At 39.3% G+C, this 23513-nt stretch overlaps 3 protein-coding genes and 1 long non-coding RNA gene across 8 annotated transcripts in view; 3 read left to right on the top strand and 1 right to left on the bottom strand.

The window, feature by feature from the left end:
* LOC149047010 (uncharacterized) overlaps positions 1 to 13943 on the top strand; it is a 38609-nt gene extending 24666 nt beyond the window's left edge. The window contains exon 4 of the transcript XR_016185722.1: positions 12328 to 13943. The gene's annotated coding sequence lies outside the window, so the exon portion shown is untranslated. The remainder of the gene's footprint in view (positions 1 to 12327) is intronic.
* LOC149047011 (uncharacterized) overlaps positions 1 to 23357 on the top strand; it is a 31300-nt gene extending 7943 nt beyond the window's left edge. For 3 of the 5 annotated variants that reach the window (XM_089203328.1, XM_089203326.1, XM_089203327.1), the window contains one exon: positions 685 to 1517. In XM_089203328.1, coding sequence (XP_089059454.1) covers positions 685 to 713 — 29 coding nt within the window. In that variant the 3' untranslated portion in view covers positions 714 to 1517. Of the gene's footprint in view, positions 1 to 684; positions 1518 to 21326; positions 21389 to 21750; positions 22492 to 23216 lie in introns of those variants that run through there. The other 2 variants (XM_089203325.1, XM_089203324.1) reach the window with 2 other exon arrangements.
* On the bottom strand, positions 2 to 2889 carry LOC149047012 (uncharacterized). The gene is made up of 2 exons (XR_016185723.1): positions 2541 to 2889; positions 2 to 1660 (listed from the first exon to the last, which is right to left on the bottom strand). It is a non-coding gene; the product is annotated as an uncharacterized LOC149047012 (long non-coding RNA).
* On the top strand, positions 1655 to 13943 carry LOC113686724 (uncharacterized). The gene is made up of 3 exons (XM_089203315.1): positions 1655 to 2084; positions 8734 to 11810; positions 12328 to 13943. The coding sequence occupies exon 2, from the start codon at positions 8759 to 8761 to the stop codon at positions 11807 to 11809; it is 3051 nt and encodes a 1016-aa protein (XP_089059441.1). The 5' UTR covers positions 1655 to 2084; positions 8734 to 8758; the 3' UTR covers position 11810; positions 12328 to 13943.
* Positions 23358 to 23513: the final 156 nt, after the last annotated feature.

A 23513-nucleotide genomic window follows, 5' to 3' on the forward strand; every position in this document is an offset into this window, starting at 1 on the left:
GTGGTTTCAATGTAAATATTTTATTGAAGTACTTTGATTAAATTTTACAAAATAAAAGAATGCAAAATATATGACTTGTGTATTCTATATACCGCAGCAATAGGCGTTAGGAGGAACAACCATCTCAAGCAAAATATCGAGCCCGGAAGAATAAGCAAACCTTAGGGGTTTTTAATCTTTGTAGAGGTAGCGAGAAAAGGCCATTATAAGTAAGAGAACAAGGAAAGTTTTCCAACCTTGGAAAGAAAGCAGAAATCAGGGGTCGATCCACCACCGTCCCCTACCACACCCACCTCTTATAGACAGTTGTTTTGTAATTTGAGACAAGTTTAACATTGTGGTAACATTTTTTATTTTTTGTTCGTTTTCGTTTTATTTTATTTTTTTTTTTCAAGCGGAAGTGGAGGTGGAATAGGTTTTTCATAAAGTAAACAGAGATAATTCCCAATCGACGGGTTACAAACGGCCAGGCCCTTAAACATAAACCTGCTTTGAAAAAATTAGTACCCCTTTGTAAATAACCAAAATCCGTCAAGCGTCTGCGATGTAAATACTTTGAGGTTAAAAAAGACTTTTTTGAGACGCTTTTGGTTAAGAGTTTGTGCCCAAGCTTCAGTAGTTGTTTAGCTTTTGCTCTACCTTAAATGTTTGGTAACTGTTATAATTCTCTGATTCATGATATAGGGTCAAAGCACCTAGGCTGGTCACTATGAATACAACACACTGGATCAGAATTGCATAATAGGACGTCATCCCCAAATAAGGAATCTTATTTTCGTAAACGACTTTAGCGGTTATGGTACCCAGCAGTCTCCCGCAGCAGGGCGAGCCGTCAGTGAGTTGATATTGGACGGCGGTTTTCAGACAATTGATCTTTCGGTAGTTGGTTACGAACATGTATTGAGGAACGAACCGATGAAAGAGAAAAACATCATTTAGTAAAGAAAATCATCCGCCTCTGTGGTAGAATTTTCACGACATCTTTGTTCTGTGGCCAAAGCCCCATATACGCCGAATACTTTTTTGGAACACTGTGGTTTCCTTTTTTGTCTTGTTTGTCTTTGTTTTTCATACCCACCAAAATACTCAAAGGAAAGTTAGTGAAGATGGAGACTTTTGGAAACAGTTTCAAGAGAGGAGTCTTAAAAAAATCGCATCGATTTGAAAACGCCTCATTCCTTGAGTGGATACTGGTAAGTGGAGGCGGGGGAAAGGCGTTCCTAAGGTACCGCCCCTAAAAGAGCTACGTGCTGTTCGCACAAGTTACTTGATTATACATTCAGTGTGTAGTATGAAAGGTTATTGTTATTTAAATTTATAGTCACCTTAAACGAAAGAGGTGTTTTTTTAGTCTTTTGCATAATTATGTGCGTTGTTAGACATCCTTGAGATGATCAAATCATCTCTAACTAAGATTTAAAGATAAAAGTACAATTTTGTAATTTACTAGTTCCACGATGAAGTTGTAGTTGTTGTGGCGATTCCAAGATTCCCGTATTAAATGCCGTAGTTTTTTTTTAGCTGCCGTAGTTTTTTTTTTAGCTGCTGAATTCAACTCTTTTTTTATAACTTCTCTACATGCTACAAGAAAATTGCCAGACCGGATTTCTCTCACTGTAATGACCGTGACTGACTTCTAACTTCACCTTGCGGTATCACTCTTGGATCAAATGATGAGGTCATGAAAAAAAAAGGAAATCGTTAATTTTAGAAACTTTCAATTGTCAAATAAATTCACCTTGTCAGTACCATAGGAGGCGCAAAGAGGAAAGTGTGGAGAATGTTAGGGTGTAACGGGATAATGATCTTGTCACACAATATTGAATGTGCAAAGTCACGCTAACTACTGGCGCGGAAGAGTTCCGGTCAAGGTCACTTGGTAACAGATACAGGGCTAATGTTATTAAATGTACACATAAGCAGGCTTCCTCAAGAGATTGTATCTTCGAAACGGTCGTAGACCTCTCCTGTTTCTTATGTTTCCTATGTGTTCTCAAGCGTAATTTGGGCTTCTGGTTATAGAAATTTGATAACTGACTGCGACGTAATCACCGAACTTCGAGAGACACTAATCTAAACTAGAGGTAAGACGCATTTACAAATGCAGTATACCTGCAGTAATATTTAGTATTTGTGTATCTGAATGAGCTTTGAGTTACGCTTCTGGAAGATGAGCTGGTTTAGAATCACTTTTTATTCCAATTCAAACTTGATCTAATGTTTAGAGTTGATGTGCCTTCCTGTCTTGACAACCGGGGATTTCGTGGAATGGCACGCATAGGATTATTATAGTAATAATCATTTCTCCCTTTCCCGATTTATTTTTGCATTCGACGAAACGAAACGCATTTATCTAGTTGTACTCCCGGGTTTTTATGAGATTGTACTACGGTTATGAACTGCTTTGCAATCCGGGTTGAAAACGTAAATTACGTAAATGTAGGTAAACGTAAATTTACGTTTTCAACCCAGTTGTTAACACTAAATTACCTGTTATACTCTCCCACCGACGCAGCACCACAGTTTCTTTAGAAAATTACCCCTTTATTGCTTTGCAATCCGATCGGTTTCACGAATTTATTGCCATCTTAAACTGACATTCCAGATGACCTCCATTTCTTCTCATAGCCGGTTACCATGGCAAAGAAGACAGAACCTGGAATTGAAATTAAATATCATTTCTTATTCAAACGGTCAATAAAGAAATCAGGCAGGAAAGATTTAATTTCATGATGGTTACACTAAATTAAATATGGTTATTGCTGGAGCAGTTTGCGAAGACTGCATATTTTTTTTTATAGATAGTTGGGTAATTAGTATTATCGACTGAGTTGATAGCGTAAATAGGCCACCGTAGAGAGTGTCGGGAACCGTGAACAATGCCTTAAGTCGTTTTTAGTTTCGCTATTGTTGTTTTTGTCATGACCGGAAATGTCTCCAATCAATCAATTTCCCAGAATGTACTTTGTGCTCCGAGGTATCACGTTTCTTTTCTAGTTGGTTGAGAAATCCTGCACGCGGTCGAGTTGTTGTTGATGCTTTAGTAATACCTGGATTGTATTCGTCGATTCAAGGAGTTGATTAATCAGGGAACGTGTCTTTGGTGCGTTTTCGACAGAGAGTTTCAAAGCTGACGTTGCGAGCATTAGCCCTTCGCCAGAGCGATTTGAGGAATTGAGGGACGTGTGTGTTTACATGCAGAAAATGGGGCTACACTATTGGTGGGATTATGGTGACGGAAAAATAAGAATTAATTAGAGAAAGATGTTTTTTTCGTCTCGTCACGAGCGTGAGACAAAGAAAAATTTTGAGTCCCCATAAGGAATCGATCCTAAAACCTTCGGACTCTACGCTCCAATGGTCTAACCACTGAGCCACAAAGACTCCACGGTGAGCGATGTCTTTTACGAAGTTCATATGACACGCGTTCTGCAGACTGCTAGGATCACAGGCGGCCCAAGCTCACGTCTCGAGAAAAAGCCAACGATGAATTCATGAACGCGTCACGCGTTCTGTGACTCGGTGTTAAGTTACGGGAGGAACCGTTGAAAATTTGAACACGTTATAAGGAATAGTATGGGGAACGAAATATGGTCGATTTACAACGATAAATATTTCGAAATATGAATATTTTACATGTAAAATCAATAAAACTTACTCATGCCCTGTGTATCCGTCGTAGTTTCTGGCGATTTCTGCCGTTTTAAGCTTGCTTTACCATCACTGTTATCCATGTCAAAAGACGACCGTGGATAACAGTGATGGTAAAGGAAGCTTAAAACGGCAGAAATCGCCAGAAACTACGACGGATGCACAGGGCATGAGTAAGTTTTATTGATTTTACGTGTAAAATATTCATATTTCGAAATATTTATCGTTGTAAATCGACCATATTTCGTTCCCCATACTATTCCTTATAACGTGTTCAAATTTTCAACGGTTCCTCCCGTAACTTAACACCGAGTCACACAACGCGTGACGCGTTCATGAATTCATCGTTGGCTTTCTCGAGACGTGAGCTTGGGCCGCCTGTGCTAGGATCAGCAATGTCGATAGCGTATTTAGTTTAATGAAAAAGCGCTCGTTGATACAGTGGGGTTGAAGAGTGCCAATTTGAAAGATAAATTTTAGTTTTAGAGTTTTGCGGCTTTGCGAACTGCCTAGATGTAAGGAAAGGCCGCAAACTGCCGTGTACTGCTCAGAATGATAGGGAGATTGAAGTGTCTAGCGACTGGTTTGGATGCGTCGTATCATTTCTTCCTACGTTGCGATGGTGTTCTCGGATTTGGTCACTGAGTGAAATTAAAGATATGCCGAAATGATTTCCACAGGTTTCTTTTGTCACAAAAGCACAGGATTATTTTTGTGTCCGCTTTTGATCAATCCAGCCGCCAATGTTTTCATAGGATGAAAATCGATAAAGATTTTAAGCATTCCTATTAACTGTATTGATGCTGTAACCACTGAGCCACAGAGATTCCACAGTACGCGTCCTGCATACTGCTAGGATCAGCAATGTCGATAGCGTAATTAGTTTAATGAAAAAGCGCTCGTTGATACGGTGGGGTTGAAGAGTGCCGATTTGAAAGATAAATTTTAGTTTTAGAGTTTTGCGGCCTTGCGAACTGCCTAGATGTAGGGAAAGGCCGCAAACTGCCGTGTACTGCTCAGAATGATAGGGAGATTGAAGTGTCTAGCGACTGGTTTGGATGGGTCGTATCATTTCTTTCTCCGTTTCGAAGGTGTTCTCGGATTCGGTCACTGAGTGAAATTAAATATAAGCGGAAATGAATTCCACAGGTTTCTTTTGTCAGAAAAGCACAGGATTATTTTTGTCCGCTTTTGATCAATCCATCCGCCAATGTTTTCATAGGATGAAAATCGATAAAGATTTTACGCATTCCTATTGACTTGCTTTGCAATTTGTCCATGCAATGAAGAAGTAACCAGCTGGTTTTACCTGGTATGCCACAGGCATCCTACTACAGGGGTCGTAACGAGGTATATGGGATCAGGGATCAAAGGCCTAAAAAAGGGTGGGATCAGGGATCACAGCCTCGGATCCGGGATCAAAGCCCTCGGGATCGGGATCAGCGTGTTTTCCATGGGCTCAAGGATCAGGCGTCTAGATTTTGTGGGATCAGGGATCAAAATTTTCATCACTTTTGGGATCAGGGATTAAAAATTTGCGTAAAAATACGGGATCAGCGACGAAAAAATATACCTCGTTACGACCCTGTACTACGGTAGCCTGTTGAGGACACGTCATCCACTTTTTAAATTCAATTTCCTCATTTACAGCGCGATGAAAAATGTGGTATAAATGATAAATTATCGCGCCAAGAAAAATGCGGTATAAATGATAAATTATCGCGCGATAAATGGGAAACTTGTCAGGTCGCACGTAATCGGCTGTCACCCACGTTGTTTCCGTGGACGAGACGACAGTGGCTGCAACAGTTGGAAAGTTCTTTCTTAACGGGGTTGGCGACGCAGAAGTGACATCTAGAAATTTTCAAACCTGCACTATAATCAGAAAGATTAGATAATCCACACTTGTTCTGAGACACTCGACTGACAGCCATCTCTGAAAGTGTCTCGTAAGATTTCGCAAAATCAAGGTTTACTGAATTGATTCACAAAGCTGTGTAGTGGAAGTATTGCAAAGTACTGCTCAATGATCTTTTCACGAAAATAAAACGAACTACCGACCTCAAAGCATACCTCCTCAACTGTTGCAGCCACAGAAACAACGTGTATGACAGCCGATCTTGTGCGACCCAACAAATTCCCATTTCTCGCGCGATAATTTTTCATTTACTGCGCGATAAAATTGAATTTAAAAAGCAGATAGAGTGTCTTCTATGTAACAATGGGCCACCGTATCCCACGGAATATGTGCGAGTTATGCAATAGATAACATTGGCGGAGGTACACTTGAAGTGAACAGTGATCTTAATGGATCTCTTGAGTCCATACAACAAGTTTTGCATCGTGAGCGAGCGCATTTGAAAGTTATAGGTTGGTCATTGGTCATTGGTCATTTTTTGTCGCGTTTGAATGAAATTAGTGGGGGTTGCGAAAAGATAATAACAGTCTCTGAATCGTTTTGAAATAATTTAAAGTTTTTAAGAATGATAGATTTAACTGCGTGGTTGTGAGGGCCGGGTGAAATGTGAGAGTGAATGGAGTGCAATCGGTATTTTCCTTAAGAGCCGCTTGTGGTGCTGACTGTCGATCAATTAGTTGGGTACGGTGGTGGCCCTCTAGATCTTGAACGACAGAAACAGGATAGCCACGTTTATCGAAAAACTGGCACACACCTCTGATTTTTTGGGAAAATCAGATTGGTCACTACATAAACGACGAAGTCTGAGAAACTGTGTAAAAGGTATGGAATTTTTGACGCGTGATGGCTGCGAAAATGAACTGAAGTAACTATGTGAATCTGTAGGTTTTTAGTTAACATTAGTGCATAGCACGTTGCCCTCAACTGAAATTTTTCTGTCTACAAAAGCCAAAGAAGTGTCAGAAATTTCCCAAGTATATTTCAGAGCCGGGTGAAAGGAATTGACGGCGGATATAATTGAGTGAACTCACGATGCAAAAGAATAACCACTTGAGCTGGGAAAATTTGCTCCTATTCAAAAATAGTTCGACAATTTTTAAGGTTGAGGGCACGACTGTTTATTTCCATGCAAACTCTTTAATTTCACTAATTGCACAACGTGAACATACTTGCCTATTCACAGACGCTCACTGTGTGAGCTTGGGCGCTTTGTGTGAGCTTGGGCGCAATATGGTTGGACGTCAAGGTAGATTAAGAAAATATATATATTTCTCTTTAAACGCTATCTTCTTTATGCCCGAAAAAGAAATCTCGAACAATGTTAAGGTATTTTAAGTTCTCATGTTATTTCATTATTATTTTTTTCTACAAAAAATGAATGGTTCCGCAAGTTCTGCTGGTTCCAGAGGATCCGCGTTCTGCTGATCCACAGTTAGTAACACCCTTCTAAAAGCTCTGTGCCCAGTTGTACGATGGCCGATTAGAGCAAACCCATGGTTAAATTTTAATCCAGGTTTCTTTATTACTTTTTTCAAAAGCCTCTTTCGGATAATTTTCTCAATTTGATTTAGAGCATCCAAAAAATCAAATTCTTGACAAAAGAATATGTGCTATTAAATAAAATTTCACACTAACTTTGGGTTACCTAACCCAGCTTTAAACAACCAAGCCCTAAATGGTATGCACTTCAGTTATCTTATTACTAGTAATATTTATGCATTCGTGTTGAAACAGCGAGAAAATTAGAGCCATCAGCAGAATTACCAGAATAGGCTCACTAGATCATACACACCGTTAATTAGTTTTCAGCGGAAGTATGGTGTTGACCCTTAAACTCCCAAGATCTCATTAGTAATTCTCCTTACTGTCTGCCAGAAAGTTCTCGTGATGTTAATTTGGAGAATTTGGTATTGGATCGACTAATTATCCCCTAATTAATATTTTTCATTATTCTCGTCACTTGCCTGCTTGATATTGTATTGATATTGTAAGGAGAAATTCTTTCTTGGTCACTCATGGGGGTGAAAGGATTATGGTCGACGCGAACCTTACGCCCGAACAGACTTGACAATGAGATTGGTCTCGTGACTTAGGGGCCGCTTTAGGTCTTTGCCGCCGTTTACTCAGTTTTCGCATTATGTTTTTTTCTAACAAACAACTTGCAAGATAAACCTTTTTCAAGTTTTCACTTTGATAGATCTCCTCGTATTGTAAATGAAGCCATCTGTAATCGATACTTCGTATGACGTAGACAAGGCGACCAAGAAACCACTTACTACCCTCTGTCATGGTGGTCGATATTTCTTTACAGCCGTAACAAGAGAGTGTGAAGTCCTCATCCTCTCTGACCTGCATATTGTGCAGGCTTCTTCTTAGGGCAGGCGTCTTATTAGGGCGAGTCAACGTTACAAGCTCGCAACTGGCCATGTCACTCGCCCCCTTACTAGAATTTCTTTCTCTTCCCAGCCTTCCCTCGCCCTAAAAATCAAAGATTGCAGCTATAATTTTCACCAAGACAATATGAGCACTCGCTGGCCAAAATTACGTCTTTTGTGCGGACTACATCCTCTGTTATGTGACACCAGGTGTTAAAGCACCCGCACAGTTGTTGTTTTTCCATACGAAGGCTGTCGGTTTGAGCTCGCAAAATGAGCCTAGTTTTAAATAAAAACAAATTTACCGGATCATATAATTTTTCGGAATGATCTGGGGCCATTAAACCCTGCTTTAGTAAATCCACGTTGTTCTTTTTTAAATAAGTTTATTTATATTCAAAACAAGTTCAGATTTTTTACGTCGAGAGAGCTCTATTTATTCCCATGAAAATAATTATATTTCGTCCGTAGCGCAACTCATGAAATATTTACATACTTACAAAGGCTCATTTTGCGAGCTTGGGCTACCTTTGCATAATCACGAATCAACAGCCGATATATCGCCGAGGAGATCCAAAACCACGCAACCCCGTAGCAGTGAAAAAGATTTGCCAACTTCGCACAAAGGTGACGTTACAATTGACGAGGGGAGTGTGACGTTTGACCACTTTGTTGGGATTATAGGATATATTCCAGCCTAAAAGAACAAAGGTATCCACGCTTAGCTGATGTTCCTGTTAGATACAAATATATTGACATCTTGGTTATTGTTTCTGTTTGTTTTTTTAGTAATCTATTGGGGAACAGCAGAAAGATGGACAAAATACCAGCGGTGAAAGCTTTCCTCATTGGGTATGCTGTGGCGGTATTTCTAACCAACACAAATCGCTGGGCTGAATCCATTGGCTTGTATTTTGAGTGCTTGGTATTATTGAATCAACTGTCAGTGAGCAAACCCTCTTCCGTACTGACACTGATCGAATATGTGATACGCCAAAAGTTTATGAGGGCAGTTCTGTTACTCGAGGAACGTGGTCTTAAATTCTATGACCTCGGTCGGATCAAAGAATCAATCAGCTGCCTAAAAAAGGCATTGTGCATCTACGAAAAAGCTGGTCCTAGATTGAGTGAGGCGTGGTGTCACTGCCACTTGGGTAGATCGCTTCACATTGCGAGCCAGTATGAAAGAGCTATGGAGCATTATCAAAAGGCTCTTGATGTAAGTGGACTATCAAGACATGAGAAACAAGAACTCGAGGGAAGGGTTTACAACAACATTGGTGAGGTATATAATGTGCGTGGAAATTATGAAAAGGCTCGTCACTATTACGAGAAAGCATTTAAAATAAATAAGGAAATTGGAGATGAGATACAGCAAGCGATATACTACAACAACATGGGAGTAATGAATCATAACTACCTGGGCAAACTTGATGCAGCACTTGATTTCCACGAAAAAGCACTCGAGATTCGTAAAAGACTTGGACGCAGAAAAGATGAAGGAACATCCTACAACAACATTGGTGGAGTGTATGAGGCACGTGGTGACTTCAAAAAGGCACTTGAATATTACGAAAAAAGCCTTAAACTTAGTGTAGACATCGAAGACAGAATGTTGGAGGCAGCAAATCTGTACTTTATTGGAAAAGTTTCAATGAAACTCGGTCAGTTTCGAAAAGCCCTAGAATATCTTGAAAGAGCCCTTCAACTCAAATCAGACGCAGGTGTCAAAAAGGCTGGAAACCTCACTGACCTTGGAAATCTTTACATGTCCTTCGGTGATTATGAGAAGGCAAGACAATATCACCAAAAAGCCATTAAACTCTGCGAGGAAAAAGGGGATCTCGAAATCATGGGAATATGCTATAAAAATGCCAGCAAACTTCCCAGTTATCTTGGTGATGATGAGAAAGCCAAGAGCTATTTAGAAAAGGCTATTGATGTTCTCGAAAAAACTGGAAACAAAGTGGATCTTGCCATGACATTTGCTAATATCAGTGATATTTATATTTCTACTGGTCAATATCAGAAAGCATGCGAATATTTACAGAAAGCTCTGAAAGTCAGTGAAGAAGTCGGACACATACAATTAAAGACATCAGTTTTAATTAGTTTTGCCGCCTTGAATTTTGCTCTTGGAAAATATGAGCAAGCCATTGAGCATGCTAAGAATGCACTTAAAATCGTGAAAGGGATTGATGAAAAACAAAGAGAGGTGTCTTGTTACGTTCTTCTTGGTATTGTTTATTTTGCTCAAGGTCACAACGAGAAAGCAATCTGGTATCAGAGCAAAGCGCTAGAGTTGAAGAAGGAAATTGGAATGGAAGATCAGTCGCAAATCTATCTTCGTAACACTTTAGGGGAAATATATTCCTCCGAAGGCAACTTTTCGAAAGCATGTGAAAACTTGCACGAAAGCATTAAAATCCACAAAAGAACTCGATCTTTCCTCAAAGATGAAACAGACAAGATTTCATTGGATGGTAAGAACTATTCTTGTTATAAATCTCTTTCGTGGCTGCTTCTTCGCGAGGGGAATCTTAACCAAGCCCTTTTCACCCTGGAGCTCGGACGAAGTCGTGCCCTTGTTGATCTAATGTCGGAGAGTTACGGAATCAAAAGGAGTCTTGTTCATAACGAAGTAACTCCAGATGCCCTCCAAAACTTTTTTAAAGAACAGCAAAGGAACTTCCTCTTTATAGCAACTTTTCAAATGAATAGCGGTTTCGCCCTGTGGTTCGTTGACAAAGGCGGAAGTGTAAAATTCAAACTGGTAAAAATAGACTTAGAAACAGAGTTATTCAAAGAAAGTAGTGCCACCAAAGAGCCTGAAATGGATGCCTCTTCATCGACTTTGGATGATCCACACTGCGAAGATCGTTCATTGGCTCTGCTGTATGAAAATTATCCATTTGCTTCACAGGAAGAACAGTTAAAACCAAACAAAGGTTCTGTGCAAATGCAAGTGAAACAAATCGGAAGCAAATCATACATTGGCCTTTCCTATACGGTCAAGTCGTACGCTGCCTTTATTGCTCCTATATTTGACCTCATAGACAGCCCGGAAATCATCATATCCCCAGAACCCGGCCTTTTTTTGACGCCATTTGCATCGTTAAAGGATGAAAATGGAAAGTACCTTTCTGAAACTGTGAGAGTCCGCCTCATCCCGTCTATAACGACACTGAAGCTCATTCACGACTCGGCAGCCAGCTATCACTCTCAAAGTGGAGCTTTGATCGTCGGAGATCCAGCGGTTGGCCCTGTAGAGATAAATGGAAGTGTAAAGACTCTAGATCCATTGCCTAAAGCCAGAGAAGAAGCGCAGATGGTGTCAAGATTGGTAGGAGTGCGCTGTTTGATAGGAGAGGAAGCCACAAAGGAGGAAGTCTTGAAAAGAATCCAAGAAGTGAGCTTAGTGCACATTGCTGCCCATGGTGATGAAACCACCGGGGAAATAGCTCTTGCTCCCAACAGGTCTGTCGTTGGAGTTCCTAAGATCGGCGACGTCTTGCTAACAATGAGCGACATAGCTCGAGTTGGTATCAGAGCCAAGCTGGTGGTACTCAGCTGTTGTCACAGTGCTCGTGGTAAGGCATTAAAAGCCGAAGGGATTGTTGGAATTGCTCGAGCTTTCTTAGGATCTGGTGCTCGTTCAGTTCTGATGTCATTGTGGGCTGTCGATGATGGGGCTACCAAAGCATTCATGAACATATTCTACAAGTTCTTGATCCGCGAGAAACTCAGTGCAAGCGAATCTCTTCACTTGACCATGAAAAAAATGAGAGAGTCAGTACTGTACTCTGATAGGAAGCACTGGGCTCCATTTGTCTTACTTGGTGACAATGTAACTCTCACATTTTAAGGTAAGTAAGACGGAAGGCATCGGTCGATTTCAATCTTTAAGTACCCGATTAAGAGGACCAATAAAGCTAGCTAAACTACATGTTTCACTCCTGAGAGGTTTCCTCTTTAGTGGACCGACGAAATAAGATCTGAAAAAGTATTCGAATGTAGATGACAGATTTCAAAATCGCAGCTACTAGGAGTTAAATCAGTTGGATTATTGTCAGAGGTGTTTGCCTGGGACTCAAACTTGGGACCATCAGTTGTGAAAACAGGGCTTAGACCTCCCAGCTACTCTATCTCAAATTTAAAAATGGTTTTATTTTTTGTTCATATAGGCCGTCCAGCCCGCGGTGTCAATCAATTTTTCCTGAATTTAATTGAATTGCCATGCCTGTTTACTGACGTATGAGTTTCTTGTCCCAAAATGTTGTTGTTTTTGTCCTGCAAGCAATTTTCTTTTCTTTTTAATAAAAGCGCCCCCTGTATAAACTTTGAAAGAAATTTAAGATCTTTTAATATGTTTATGGTTCTTAGGTAATCATGCAAGAGGACAAACATGGACAAACATCTCTAAGTCATGGACCTTGTGGTACAGCGATGAGGTACAGCCATGTGAAAGCACCACTTTGTACTTTACAGTGCTTAGGGCGCTCGAAACTGAGTCTGCCAAGTTGACATTTTTATTTCATTTGCTTAGTTTTCTTCTCAGTCACCAAGAACGTGGTCGGAGTGACATTAATATCTGAATTTATTTTGTGCCTTTTAAACCGTTCTGAAAACCAAAATAGAACAAAAGCTCAATTTTTTTTAAATATGGTGTTAATTCTTGACCACAGAGGTTTAAGAATTAAAATGTAAATGATATCCTTAGCTTTATCTTAGCTCTAAAAACTGAAAACTAAAGGTGTTTTGGCCGGTTATACCATTTTTTTAAAGCAACCTTTTACATCAAGAAGATGATCATGTTCAGTTCAACAGTATTTTAGCATTTCTTTGACATCACTTCCTTTTGTTAAGATTTGCATTTTAATACAATTAAGTCATATCAAACGAGAAAGAGAACGATAGAAGTATATTTTGATGTAAGAAATTAAAATTTTCAATTCCATAGCCAGTTCTGTTCACACTCCGCATAGCCGCACGTGATAGAAACCTTCTAAAATGCAAGGAGTCTAACTTTTTTTGTTTATCTTTTGGGTAAAATATACAAATCGAAATTTTTTATGATTCTTATGATAAAATCATATTTCACTGATCATTTTTAGGTCTCTTGAGATTGCTTCTGATTTCAGAAATGTTTGCAAGGTCTAGAAAAACCAGTCCTTTGTACGAGGGTCTCAATGGGGTTAACTGATAGCCGTAAAATAGCCAAGAAATGTAGCCGTTATCCGTAAAAATTGACAAATTTCAAGCGACAGTCGTAAAAAAAGTTAGCGGTTAAAAAATTTTCAGGTGACAACAGTGGGATGATATCAACCGTTAGCCGTAAAATGGCCAAAACATTTTACTGTTAGCCATAAAAGCCATCACCCCATTGAGACCCTCCTTTAGGAAATGTTAAATCACGTTGACAATGTTTATTTATCTGTAAGGCCTCTGGTGAGAAAGATAACCTCTCTTTTCCTCAGTTGATAGGTAATGGAGCCATGAAAATTTATCGACCAGTCCAGCAATCTGAACGGGCTTATTATTTTTTAATCCTGTGCTAGGATTTTCATGTTTAACTATATACGGAAGTGGGTTGTTGGCTTTTAACAACGGCATCTTATTATCAGTTTGATACGTCACCGATAACTGGTTTTATTTTTAAAGAGTAATTGTAGTCTGAAGTGGCCTAACGTTTGCGACGCAACGCAAATGATGTAGAGTCGATAAGTCTAGTGTTAGATCAAAGTCAGTGTCTGAACAATTGTGTACCCCACACCTCCCCTAACCCAACAACGAAAAACTACTAACCACGTATGATAAATGTTGGTTTAAGGGAGGAGTAGGTGCGCAGTTGCTCAGAAAGTGACATTGATCCCCGTTATTTTATTTGTGAGAAGTGAATCAAATGAAATGCGGAAAAGACATTACGCCAGTGAGTTTTGAGTCCTGTTTTCAGCGCCATGCGCATATATCGACCATAAAATTTCAAACCACTTCACTCAGATGTTGAAGCGATTTTTTTTTCAGATTAAAGGTTGAATTTAGTGCAAAGATTTGAAGGTAAGCTAGTGTCAGCTCAAGTGCATAGCACCCCACCTGTGACGCGATAATCTCACCCATCCCCCTCCCCCTTCTTCGAGTTACCGGTACATCAGTGGCAGGTTGACAATAATACGAACCGCCACGACTGTAGATCGCAAATGAGTCTCACCAAACAGAAGTTTGCCATGAACTGCATACAGCTTTCATTCTTTATAAAGCAAACCTAAACTGATCGAGTGCTTGGATTTTTACTTGTTTGTTGGCAAATTTTTGTGGTTTAAAAGAGCTATTAAAAGGAAACACGTCAATCTGCGCAGTGCCTCCCGCGTTTTATTTCTTGTAATTTGACGTGCTTAGAGACTGGGAAGAAATAGTGAATCAAACATGGCGGCGGAAGATGGATAGGAGAAGAGGGCTTGTTACTCTTCTGTTGTACTATGTTATTTGCAATGAAAACAGAAGCTTAAGTGTTCCATGACGTGAGAGTGTATTTCACTCTTTTTTCGTTATGTGAAGAAGAAAACGCGACGTTAAAGGTTACTGAAATATACAAATGAGGATAACGTGTCAACACACACGTGCACCAAACCATTATGGAGCATTCATAGATACAGTCAGCCAAAGGTAAGGTTGCCTGCTCAAGAAATACTTGTTTAAAGCAAGCTGTATTTATTTTTATTGTCTTTAAAGTTCATACATCATGTTGAACAAAGAGTAATCCGTGAGATGTAATCAAAGTGGCCCTCCAAGCTGTAATTGCGCATGTAAGTTTAGGGCCTGTTTACATGGAGGTGGGGGACTCCAGGTAGGTAAGGTAACCCGCTTAGGTGGGGTAACCCAGATTCAGATACAACGTAGTAATGCTGGCCACATTGAGTGGATATTTTTCATTGGAAGGGACATATTGTTTTCAATACATATTATCTAAGAACTTCCCAAATTTTTCCCCCTCTCCTCCCCCTCCCCCTCCCCTCCCTTCCATCTTTTTACGTACATGACAAAGTGCAACATTGATTGGGTAAAACATACAGAGAATAATTCATGGACAGGTGTTGATATGGAATTTCTCTTCAAGTTTTCAACTCAGTAGCTCATGAGTGAGGGTAGCAAATGCATGAGATGTCAAGTTGAACATGAGAAGAGAAATTCCATATCTACAAGTAACTATGAATTATTTTTTTTCATATAAACACAATAGCCTTTTAATGATAAGAAAATCCAACTTCATTAATGAATGAAAGTAAAAGAATCTTCAGTTGTACAGAGCGTTGGCACTAAGGCTTAAGATCGAAAAATGGGTTGAATCATGATAACAAAAACAACAATGGGTGTAATTTTCGATTTACGAAATTCTCATTTATTGACTTTGTCCTTACCGACAGAAAAAATCTGCAGGTAAATGGCCAAAATTGGCCTGTAGGAAATCTTCCAGTTATAATTTTTTGTTCTCAGCCACAAGAAATGTCATTACCAAAGCAACTGAATATGTAATTTTCAGTTTTTCTTTTTCGTATGTTGGTTTTTCCTCTTCTAGGAGAGTTTGAATGTTACTGTCCGTGAGCAATATAGATTTTTTTAATGTTTTAGCTGCTATAATCAGAGAAAGCTCTGACAGACTACCTTGTAACTTAGCTGCAAGAAATGTCATAACCAAAGCCAAGTAACTTTTGTTTTTTGTTCTTTGGTTTTTTTCTGCTTCTATGAAATCTTGAATGTCACTCTCTATAAGAAATTTGAATTCACAGTGTTGAGATATGGTGAATGCTTAGCCAAGTTCATTCATCAACCTTATGGATCAGTGCAAAAAACGATTGATGTGTCAGCAACTGATTGGTGATATTAAACATGTAAAAAAATATGGTAATTTTACAAGTGTGCTGTTATGACTGTTCTTAGGGTTGGACATTCTTGCACAACACAGCAGTTTATACAATAAATATATGTTATTTGCCAGGCGGGAGGTCTGCATTGGGAAAAACTGTGCCCCAGGTCTTAGATAACACAGCCTTGGGCAGTACTCAGTACTCAAGACTGAGGGCGCAGTTTTTCCCAATACAGACAGACCCAGGCTGGTGAATTGCATTTTTCTCTTTTTTCCCTGAAACTTAAAGAAATGCATTCAAAATGAACCACAACAATTTAGAGTTGCAATTTTGGCAAGATTCTCCATAAACAATATTTTTTAGCTAGTAGGTAGTATAGAAAACAGAAGTAATGCAGATTAACGAGGGAGGCTTCAGGAAAATATTTTATCTCAATATGGGTTCATATGAATGTAAAACTTATTTGAAACTCTTCCAAGCAAACTTTGAAACAATTACAATTTGTGATGGAAAAAAACACAAATGTTTTTTTGAAATAGCCTCCTGTTGAAAGCAAGAAGGATAGGTGCCATCTCTCAATCTTCTAGTTTGGCTGTATACAAACTTAAAATCATTGTCTTCAAAATGTTGAGAACACACTTTGGTACTAGATACTCTTAAGTATTTATTTTTATCTTTTTTTTTAATCTAAATTCCTTATCTGTTTTAAAAGAAACTGAAACACAACCACAACATTTAAAAATTGAGACAAGACAGAGTTATTTTTCTGACCATTTACTCATGAAGATTAAAACACAAATTCAGTTTGTGTGACTGGTACTTGAAGAAATAAAGCATGGATACTTAACTTCTGAGGCTTAGGATCCTTAGCACATAATAAAGAAAATACAAATCCAGCTTTGTGGAAATACTGTAGCAGTTACAGGCACAGCAATAGTCAATCATTCCTTATGATTTGCATTTAAATTTGTTATGACAGCAACTGTTGTTTGCCTATTTTGGACCAAGTGACTTATCTATGATGTATGAAGCTAAAAAGTTCTATTTAATTTGTGGATAACTGATGGGTCAACTTTTTTATGATTGCCGGATTTTTATTACAAAATAATGAAGAAAGTTACAAGTTTCTTCCAGGAAAGGGTTCTAGAATTTCATTATTTTGTTTGTTTGTCATTTTTTACAGTCTAGATCATGAAAGTAGACAAACCTGCTGGTTGAAGATATTAGCACATACTCAGCGGTAAATATACATATACTTTGAATCACAATATAAAAGGCAATTCCTTTTCATCTTGTTGTAAAAAGGGTTCATCACTCCAACGAGGGAGAAGCTAGATCAACAGGAGTCTAGCACTCCTTCTTGGGTCACCCATTCCAAACTGGTCAAAGGGTAAAGATCAGTCTTTTAAGTCTTATTAACACATTCTAAGGTCCAAAACAACAATATTTTCTAGATTCTTTTAAAGGGCAGGACTCTCACATATTCTTTTCCTAAAATATATCTTATTTTGTGAATTCAAAAATTGTAAGGGTTGGGATAGGGAGGAGTACCTTCTCCCAAAGTTGTGTTGACAGATGAGTTCCATATCTCGACCAAGGTTTTTATTTAATCAGTTACAGTACAGTATAACTGCTTAATTTAATTAAGGTGATTATGTACTAATCGTTGAGAGGTTGCCCATTCGAGGGCATCACAGTAGGGTTTCTTTCTTTGCTGTTCATATTTTCTGCATCATCGTTTAGCAGTAAACCTCTTGCCCCTTGGATTTCTTGTTCTATGAAATGAATATTTCAATTATTGTTTTTGTACCCATCCTACATGGTAGGTTTGTGACATCTACAGAGCCTCAGTCTAGCACTGGCAACACAGACTCATCATGAGTTAGGTAACTTTGAAGAAGGATCTCTTGAGCAAGGTATTTGATGGTTAATCACCATTAATGTCTATGGTATGTTTATTATAGAATTCTTTCTATAATTGTTTATTCTATACAGGGATACCTGTCTATTGACATGGTTCGAGTAAATTGCATATTAAGAACAAATGCTTAACTTTTCAGTCCACCAGTGACAAATACTTGATGATGATGGTTTTTGAAAGACTACTATCACAACATTCCTTTTGGATGCCATTTAGTAAACCCTCCCTTTTAAAAGAAGCTTCATTTTTAGGGGGGGGGGAGGACATTGCATGACATCCCAAAGAACTGTTGCAAAGAAGACTATGCAAATAGCTAACCATGACAATAAAAAGAAACTGGGAAGAAGGGAAAAAAGAGAATGCAAAACTTTTATTATAGGTATTTTTCTCTCTTCCCCCCTCCCTTTATTGACTTATTTAAAGTGATATGTTTCGCTGACTGACCAACAGATTGGTTCGTTAGGAGTATACCCTATAAAGAAACAGGCAGAATGCATGCCCAGTCCACCTAGTAACTACACTGTATGTTACTACTGGCTGACTGACTACCTGGGGTCACTGACTGTCTGTAGAGTTTACGACTTGGCAGGCTGGCTGACCAACTGACTGTCTGGATTGTTGACTCAGTGACTGAATGAGCTGGGGAGTGAGTGAATGAGTGAGTAAATGTGTAATGCACTGGTGGTCTGACTGCTTGTGTGCTGGCCTGACTTTTTGACTCGGTAATTTGGTGTTGTCAACTGAGTTGATAACATAAATTGGCCTTCATTAAGAGTTTCAAAGCTGACATGTTGAGCTTTAGCCCTTTGCCTTTTGCTCTGACCAAGGTAAGGGCATAATGCTCAAAATGTCAGCTTTGAAACTCTTTACAGAGGTCGATCTACGTTACCAACTCAGTTGATAATTCCAAATTACCTTGGTATACTCTTCCACCAATGCAGCACCACAGTTTCTTTAGAAATGTACCCCTTTTATTCATTTTACTTTTTGACTGACTGACTGACTACCTGACAAATTGACTAACTGTTTTATCAACTGAGTTGATAATGTGAATTGGTCACTTTCAAGAGAAACTTAAGGTGATGTTTAAAGTGTTAGTTAAAAGTCAGCTTTAGCATCTTTCTATGGTGATCATTTCACATTATCAACTCATTTGATCAAACCAAATTATCTATTAGTTATATCCCCCACCAATGCAGCATCACAGTTTCATTAGAACATTAAGCCTTTATGCATTGACTGAGTGACTGACTGGCTTTCTGACTGACTTGCTGGCTTGCTGTCTGACTGACAGTATGACTTACTGAATGACCAGTTGTCTGAGTAGCTGACTGCCTTGCATAATGGCTGACTGACCTACTGACTGATGAACTTAATGACCAAATGAAAAGCTGATTGAATTACTAAATGATCCTCTAAGAGGCCGACAGACAGACTAATTGACAGACTGCATGTTCAGTCCACCTTAAAACTGTAGAGTAAGTCACTTACTGGCACACTGGCTCAATGACTGTATGATGAATTTACTTACTTACAAGCTTGCTAACTTGTTAGTGGCTTGTTGACTGACTGAGAAGTGGCTTGCTGATTGAGTATGGAATTGAGTAGGTGAGTGGATGAATATGTGAGTGAATGGCAGGGTGCTGGTGTTCTGGCCTTACTGATTTACCGACTGACTGATGAACTAAATGACCAAATGAAAAGCTGATTGAATTACTAAATGATCCTCCAAGAGGCCGACAGACAGACTGACTGACTGACTGGCTGGCTGGCTGGCTAGCTGACTGACTGACTGAAAGGCTGACTGGGGGTGGACTTACAGTCTAGCTGACTTGCTGGGTAATGGAGCGACTGACTGGCAGACTGGTTGGCTGACTAATTGGCTAGCTGCATGATTTCTTGTCTGTCTTACCGGCTGGTTGACTGATTTTGTGACTGACTGAGTAGCTGACACTCTGATTGACTGGTTAGCTAGCTAACTGATTGACTGATGGACTGACTGGCTGGTTGGCTGACCAACCGACTAGCTGATGAACAAATTGGTTGACTGACTGAGTAGCTTTTCAGTGGGCTGACAGGCTGTCTGAGTGGTTCGCTGACTGAGTGGCTGATTGGCTGGCTTACTGACTGACTGTCTGACTGACTGAATGGTGTGCAGAATGACTGACTGACTGACCTACTGGCTGAGTGACTCTTTGACTGGCTTGGTGGTTGACTAACTGATTGGCTGGCTGGTCAGCTGACTGACTGAATGACTTTGAATGATTTTCTTAGTGGCTGTTTGGCTAACTGTTTTGTTTTCGACTGAATTACTGCCTGACCAACTGACTGGCTGAATGAGTGGCTAGCCAACAGACTTGTTGATTGACTTACTTACTGACTGGCTGGCTGGCTGGCTGGCTGGCTGACTGGCTGGCTGACTGGCTGGCTGACTGACTGACTGACTGGCTGGCTGACTGACTGACTGGCTGGCTGACTGACTGACTGGCTGGCTAGCTGGCTGATTGACTGTTTGGCTGTCTTACTGACTTGCTGAATGTGTCTTGACAACTTACTTGCTGACTGGCTCATCTCCTGACCTAGTGACTGAATGGTGGACGGACTGGCTATCTGAAAAATTACTCACCAGCAATGTGACTTATTAACCGGCTGGCCAGCTAAATAACTGACTGGCTGGCTGACTGATTGGCCTACTGACCATCGTACAGATTAAAACAATGCTATTGAATAGCATTTTTACACTTGATAGCTGTGAATGCAGTAACTTATTTCCTTTAAATTGACTGGAATCAGAGGTGTCAAAAATGTACGTTAGTAATTTTCTCGTTTCTTTCCTTCTTCAGGTAACTTCTAAAGTTACGAGTCCAAGTCGAGGATACGTTCTATTTTGGTGAGGGAAAGTGATGTGTTGTGGTTAAACCGCCTGTACTGAATTGTTTAATTCCTTAGAAGTGTCCACATGCAAATTTTTGCATTTTTAATTATTTTCAATGTTATTATGGAGCAAAATATTTTAACTGGAACCAAAAACGTGTAATTCTGCAGTATTTCTCGGTTAAATTTTCCCTTCCAGTAAAGACGAAGGGTCAAGGAAGACGATAATACAATTTTTCTGGTGAGCAAAGGTCATCGTTGAACCCCTTGAACTCAAGTCCTGGCTAGTCGATAGAAGTTCCACATTCGAAAATTTGCACCCGCAAATACTTTCAGTGTTATGCGCAATAAATCATTTTCACTGCAAACAGGGAACCGATTCTCGAAGTTCCGGTAACATAGCGGGCCCGAAGCCACAATTATTTTAAAAGAAAATTTAACGAACAAATGAGCTGGTTTTTAGTTTTAAAAACTTTTAAAACCCCATCTTGAATCAAAAGAGAACAGCCTTACGTACCCATCGAGTAACGGGACCTTCGAATACAGGCCTGGGCCCCAGAAATGTTGAACCTGAAAGGGAATTCTATGTTACAGAGTAGAAATTTTCCACCTCGGAAATTTGCACGCACAAATATTTTAAATGTCATTGTGCAGTAAATCATTTTCGAGTGGAACCATAAGTGTTAAATTCTTCATTATTTCAAGGGTTACTTTTCCTGTACCAGGTACTGCAAAGATTGCCAGTTAAAAAACAAGGGCAAGAGAGAAGAAACTATTGTGTAATTTGGTGAGTATAAATGATGTGTTATTGCTGAACTTCTTAAACTGAAATCTGTGTTATTTTAATCAGATTAACACCTTCGGAAATTTGCGTAATAAAATTTTTTCTTTCTCTTTGAGTAGCATCTTACTCAGGAATGCTAGCTTATTAGATACAAATTTGCTTGCTCATTATACTATTTCAGATACCGGAAATATTCCAAGTTTAGAAAGATGGTGAGAGAAGATGAGAATACTCTAGTGATTATCAGTCTTAGAGGGAACAATGTTGGCGTATTGTAACAATTTAGGAATTTTACTTCCAGACAACTTTTAGTTGTTATTAGGAGTTCAGCATTGCAGTACATTTTTAATTTTCCCTTTTTTTAGTTTGAGGTACATTACCATTATGAACTTCACGGAACACTGTAAGTGGTTTCAATGTAAATATTTTATTGATGTACTGTGATTTGAATTTTACAAAATAAAAGAAAGAAAAAAAATATTGACTTGTGTATTCTATATACCGCAGCAATAGGCGTCAGGAGGAACAACCATCTCAAGCAAAAATATCGAGCTCGGAAGAATAAGCAAACCTTAGGGGTTTTTAATCTTTGTAGAGGTTGCGAGAAAAAGCCATTATAAGTAAGAGAACATGGGAAGTTTCCAACCTCGGAGAGAAAGCAAAAATCGGGGGTCGATCCGCCACCGTCCCCCACCACACCCACCTCTTATAGACAGTTGTTTTGTAATTTGAGACAAGTTTAACATTGTGGTAAGACTACATCATAAAACACATGCGCGTAATAAGACGCATGCTTTTTACGATATGTCATACCACAATGTTAAACTGGTCTCAAATTACAAAACAACTGTCTATAAGAGGTGGGTGTGGTGAGGGACGGTGGCGGATCGACCCCCGATTTTTCCTTCCTTCCACGGTTGACACTTTTTTCCTTGGTCATTTATCATGAAATCTTAAAGTAAGGTAGAGAGAGCTTCAAATGGTATCAGTCCCCACTGTACGTTACCTAAGTGAACCACAAAGAAGAAGCTGGCGGAGGTTTTTATACTCCAAATTTACACCTCCTTTCGAAGTTAAAATTTTCGGTTTGTTAGGGCTGAAACACCTGCGAAATACAGAGAAATAAACAAAATTACTCACTTTCTTTAACATAATTACAGATGGCTTCATTTGAAAATTACAATCTTCCGTACAACTATGCCACAGCAGTTACACTCACCAAAACATTAAGTATCCTGGTCTCTGTGAACTTTTTAACTTGCGGTTGGACCCCCAATTCTTGCTTCTTTCCAAGGTTAAAATTTTTCTGTGGTTTCCTGCTTCAAATTGTCATTCCTCACTACCTCTGCAAAGGAAAACGAGATAGCATCAAAGAACCAATTCGAACATTTCGTGCCAAATACTCTATACTTGAAAATAAAACACGAAAGTGCATGCGTACTCATATACATGTACCACAAACGCAGACATCCTTAACCTTTCTTATAGCAAAAACATTCTACTGCTTTATAAACAGCGATCACGGTCGCGTAAGTTTTCGACCCATAATATTGCTCGAAGTGCTCATTTATCATGATATTTACAGAAAGAGCCTCACTGGCCACACGCAAGCCTATTCCGTGAAAAGAACGACATTTTCATTTCACACGAATTTCCTAAACCACCACACACATCCAATATAACAGGAAGATGCTTAATAAGTTAGAATGGCTCCGATGCCAATCAGCTATTTACCGCATATCTCTTGTACACCACTAAAGATCTGTACATCGCAACAAGACAGTCCAGTTTCCAGAACAGTTTTCACACTTTTCTTTTTGTTTTTCGGTAGACCAAGTCTTAGCATTTCCGATCAAGACTGAGGAAGAGACTTTATGGTTGAACTCGACTCCATTGCGGGTCAGCTATTAGTCACTCTTGTACACATTTCAAGATCCGTACAGCGCAGCAAGACAGTCCAGTTTCCGAAACAGTTTTCACCCTCTTCTCTTTGTTTTTTGGTGGTCCAGGTCTTAGCATCACAGATCAAGACTGTGGAAGAGACTTTGCGGGCGAAACTGACTCCATTGAGGAGCAGCGACTAGTAACCCATCTCAGACATTTGAGTCAGACATTTGCCACCCATCTC

The sequence above is a fragment of the Pocillopora damicornis genome, chromosome 4, assembly GCF_964200805.1.
Source record: "Pocillopora damicornis chromosome 4, jaPocDami1.2, whole genome shotgun sequence".
Taxonomy (NCBI): domain Eukaryota; kingdom Metazoa; phylum Cnidaria; class Anthozoa; order Scleractinia; family Pocilloporidae; genus Pocillopora; species Pocillopora damicornis.

What these genes read in the sequence shown, in the direction of transcription:
- LOC113686724 (XM_089203315.1), top strand. Translation starts at nt 8,759, where the DNA reads ATGGACAAAATACCAGCGGTGAAAGCTTTCCTCATTGGGTATGCTGTG.